Source organism: Galeopterus variegatus, unplaced genomic scaffold, assembly GCF_000696425.1.
Source record: "Galeopterus variegatus unplaced genomic scaffold, G_variegatus-3.0.2 Scaffold1750, whole genome shotgun sequence".
Lineage (NCBI taxonomy): Eukaryota > Metazoa > Chordata > Mammalia > Dermoptera > Cynocephalidae > Galeopterus > Galeopterus variegatus.
Window position 1 is genome coordinate 54,149 of NW_007727861.1, and position 3,992 is coordinate 58,140.

The 3,992-nt window shown below is 46.8% G+C and overlaps 1 protein-coding gene across 1 annotated transcript in view; it reads left to right on the top strand.

Annotated features, from left to right (window-relative positions):
- LOC103595341 (glycosyltransferase-like protein LARGE1) overlaps positions 1 to 3,992 on the top strand; it is a 55,154-nt gene that overhangs the window by 48,587 nt on the left and 2,575 nt on the right. Inside the window, exon 5 of the mRNA XM_008578725.1 lies at positions 3,190 to 3,385. Coding sequence (XP_008576947.1) covers positions 3,190 to 3,385 — 196 coding nt within the window. The remainder of the gene's footprint in view (positions 1 to 3,189; positions 3,386 to 3,992) is intronic.

A 3,992-nucleotide genomic window follows, 5' to 3' on the forward strand; every position in this document is an offset into this window, starting at 1 on the left:
CAGCAGTTTAGAGTCTAAAGATGGAAGATAAATAAAATGGCTATCAACATACCGATATCACCGAGAGCAAGACCACTGTAAATTGACATCATATCTAGGAGGCAGTAATTACTGTACATCAGAGACTGCTGTGAGTACTTCATATGAATTCACTTAATCATCATAAATCCATAAGTAGGTATTATTATTATCTTCATTTTACCAAGAGAAGGAAAGAAAGGTGCAGGGTAGTTAATATGTCTGCACCTGTTGAATGACAGAATTCAAACCCAGGCAGGCTGCCTCCAGAGCCATTGTTGTTAACCACTTTCCTAAACTGCTTATTAGGGAACGAGCGTTTTTAAGTTCCTTCTGCGTGCCAGTACTGTGCCAGGCTCTGTACATTTTTTCATTGAAGCTCCTTGGCAGTTCAAGCTCCTAACACAGGAGGGAACTAAGGGCTTAAGTACTTTCTTGTGCAAGGTCCTTGGCTCCTAAGTGACAGAGGTGGGATTTGAACCCTGGCCCAATGGCTCCACTGTGCCCTGCTTGGAACTTGCTACACATTCACAGCCATCACTCGTGCTGCGCCAGCCAGCTCTGTCAAAAGTGTCAGGTGTCGAGACTGCCTGTTCAGCAAGTGCACAAATGAAAGATCAACTGCAGCTCAGCTTCATTTTTGGATCAGACCTGAAATTGACATCTCTCTCAATATCCCTCTTTTTCACACGCCATTAAAGTGGCATTGCTCAACCTTTCATTTTTCTTCTGTGTAAGTGGCCTTGGTGTTGTTGGAAGTTGCCACACTGATGGAGCTGAGGTTCAGGTCCCTGCCCTCCCCCTGCCTGGCCCTCTCACTCAACAGCACAACTTCATGAAAGTCCACCTGTTGGACAGTGCCCGTTCAGCCACACCAGACAGTCCCCCAAAGGTCTGGAGGAAGCCCAGGCTCTGTAATGACAGCAAAATACAGAAGCACTTGTGTTCCCCCCAGAGGGGTTCCATAAGCCTCATGGAACACTCACTCTCAGGCAAAGCTTTTCCTGCTTTAGGGAGCCTTCCCCACGGATGAGATGAAACCTAGGGCTTGTTTCCTTTCTTTGTACTGCTGAGCTGTTGGGTTCCCACCCTCCCTGTCCTTCTTTCATTTCATGAAGCTTTTCTTTCTAGCTATAGATAATGTTTGCCTAACACCTTTCTCCCGGGCCCTGCCTGCTGCTGCGTTAGACTCCCAGCTCCCACGTCTCTCTGTAGCTTCCACAGGCATGTTCCCGTTCCACTCACTGCCCTCTGTCATAGGTACCTCTCACGTTTTTAGATTACTCATTTATTTACACACTCAATTTAGTGTGCCCTCAGTGAATGCTATTTCTATATGCCAGAGAGTGTGGGGGACAGTGACATGAAAGAGAGCTAAGCCAGCACATGGTGGAGGATCCTGGCCCTTGAGCCAGGCTGCCTGGGTTTGAAGCCCAGCCCCCCACTTACTATCTGTAACTTGATGTTGGGTAATTTGTAAGAACTTAGAACAATACACAGTTAAACGTTGCTTAACGACAGGGATACGTCCTGAGAAATTAGACAGCATTAGGAGATTTCGTCACTGTGCAAACATCCTGGCATGTACTTACACTAACCTAGATGTACTTATACAAACCTACAGCCCACAACATACTTAGGCTCTATGGTATAGCCTATTGCTCCTGCGTGAGTAATGCATCGTGCTGTGACATTACGACAGCTATGCCATCACTAGGTGATAGTAATTTTTCAGCTCCCTTATAATCTTACAACACAACTGTCACTTACGCGGTCCTTTGTTGACCAAAACATATTATGCAGTGCATGACTGTATAACTTTTTAAGTAATCGCACTACATAATAAGTCATTAATAAATATTAGCTGCTGCTTATTATTGGTATATGGTTGTTATTTATTTGCTATTGCTATATAACAAATGACCACAACATAGCAGCTTAAAACAATGCAAATTTATGATCTCACAGTCTCGGGGGGTCAGAGGTCTGAGCATGGCCTGGCTGGATTCTCCACTCGAGCTCTCACTGGGCTGTAATCCAGGTGTCAGCAGAGCTGCCCTTGTTCTCAAGGGCATGTGGTCCTCCTCCTAGCTCACTGGCTGTTGGCAGAATTCCTCTCCATGCAGTGGTAGGGCTGAGGCCTCACTTTCCTGCTGGCTTTTGGCCGGGGATGGCTCCCAACTCCTGGAGTCCAGTTCTTTGCCGGGTGGCCCCTATGGGCTGCTCACAACAGGGCTCTTTCCTTTCTTCTAGACCCAGGTCTAAAGGTTCAATGACTAGGTCAGGCCCACCTCAGTAGTCTCCCTTCTAATTAATCCAAAATCAACTGATTAGTAACCTTAATTATATCTACAAAAATCCATGTGATGTAACTTAATCCCAGGAGTGATGTCACCCTTGCAGGGTCTGCCTCAAGGGGGAGGACATTGTACAAGGGCGAGGGCCACAGAGGGTCATCGAGGGTCATCCTAGGCTTCCTTCCACTACAGTGGTCTCTGGTAGGAGTAGCCACGATGCCACCAACCTGCAGTATTTCCCTTAAATGATCCAGAGCACTTCAATTCACTTACCTTTGCATAGTGAGAAGCTCCTTGTCAGTGAAGTATATAGATATTGGACTGTATTAGTTTTCCAGGGCTGCCGTAACCAAGTATGACAGACTCACGGCTTAACACAGGAATTTATTATCACAATTCTGGAGGCAGAAAGTCCAAAATCAAGGTGTCAGCAGGTCCATGCTTCCTCCCAGGGCTCTAGAGAAGAAGCCATCCTTGCCTCTTTCTGGTGGTTTCCAGCAACCCTTGGCATTCCTCAGCTTACAGACGTGCCCATCACTCAAACCTCTGCCCACGTCCTTATGTGGTATTCTCTCTGTGTGTCTCTGTATCCAAATTTTCCTCTTATAAGGAACCAGTCCTGTTGGATTTAGGGCCCATCCTAATCCACTGTGATCTCATTTTAACTTGATTATATCTGCAAAGATTATATTTTCACATAGGTCACATTCACAGGTACTGGGAAGTAGAACTCGAACAATGCCTTTGGGGGGACACAATTCAACCCACAACTAGGACTGTTGTCTGCATGTACCTCTTCTTCCTCCAAATCAGCACCCTATGGAAAGCTCAACCTCCTTCCCTCCACCAAATAACTTTATTCTGTGTGTCCCAGGTACCACGTCTGGACGAAAGGCCACGCACCCACAAATTTCGCCAAGTGGCGGACTGCCACCACACCTTACCGGGTTGAGTGGGAGGCCGATTTCGAGCCATATGTTGTTGTGAGACGTGACTGCCCTGAGTACGACCGGAGGTTTGTGGGCTTTGGCTGGAACAAGGTGGCCCATATCATGGAACTAGATGCACAGGTAAGACGAACAGAGCATCCACCTGGTGCTGGGGGAGGTGGGAACGGGGCAGCCTCAATCTTAGAGCTGAAAAGGAACCTTGGAGACAAGAAAGCAGAGACCTAAGGGGGGACATGATATGTTCATGGACCTAGAGTGAGGACATGGCAGTGTTAAACCTCAGGGCTGTGGATCCAGAACTGTTGTGCTTTCCTCTGCCCTTGGATAACAGTTGGATTGCTGGCCAGGACCCAGGCCAATGTGTTTCCTGAGACAAACCATTTCACCCCCCGACACACATCCTCACCCAGCTCCATGATGAAGACAAGCAAGAGATGACCCTTCATCCCTTGGGCTTTGAGTTATGTCATCGACACAGAAAATAAGAGTTCTATATAAATGGCACAAGGCATGCTACTCAGACGCAGCTAATTGTTCTACCCGTTAACTAAAAAAGCAGTGATTTCTAGGCTGTATTTAATCATGAACCCATTCATTCATTCCAGTAATACTTACTGAGCACCTACTTCGAAAGAAATTTGCAGAATTCTGATGGGTGAAACCGGGGGCCAGCAAACTTTTTCTGTAAAGGACCAGATAGTATTCAGGACTTTGTGGGGCCCACAGG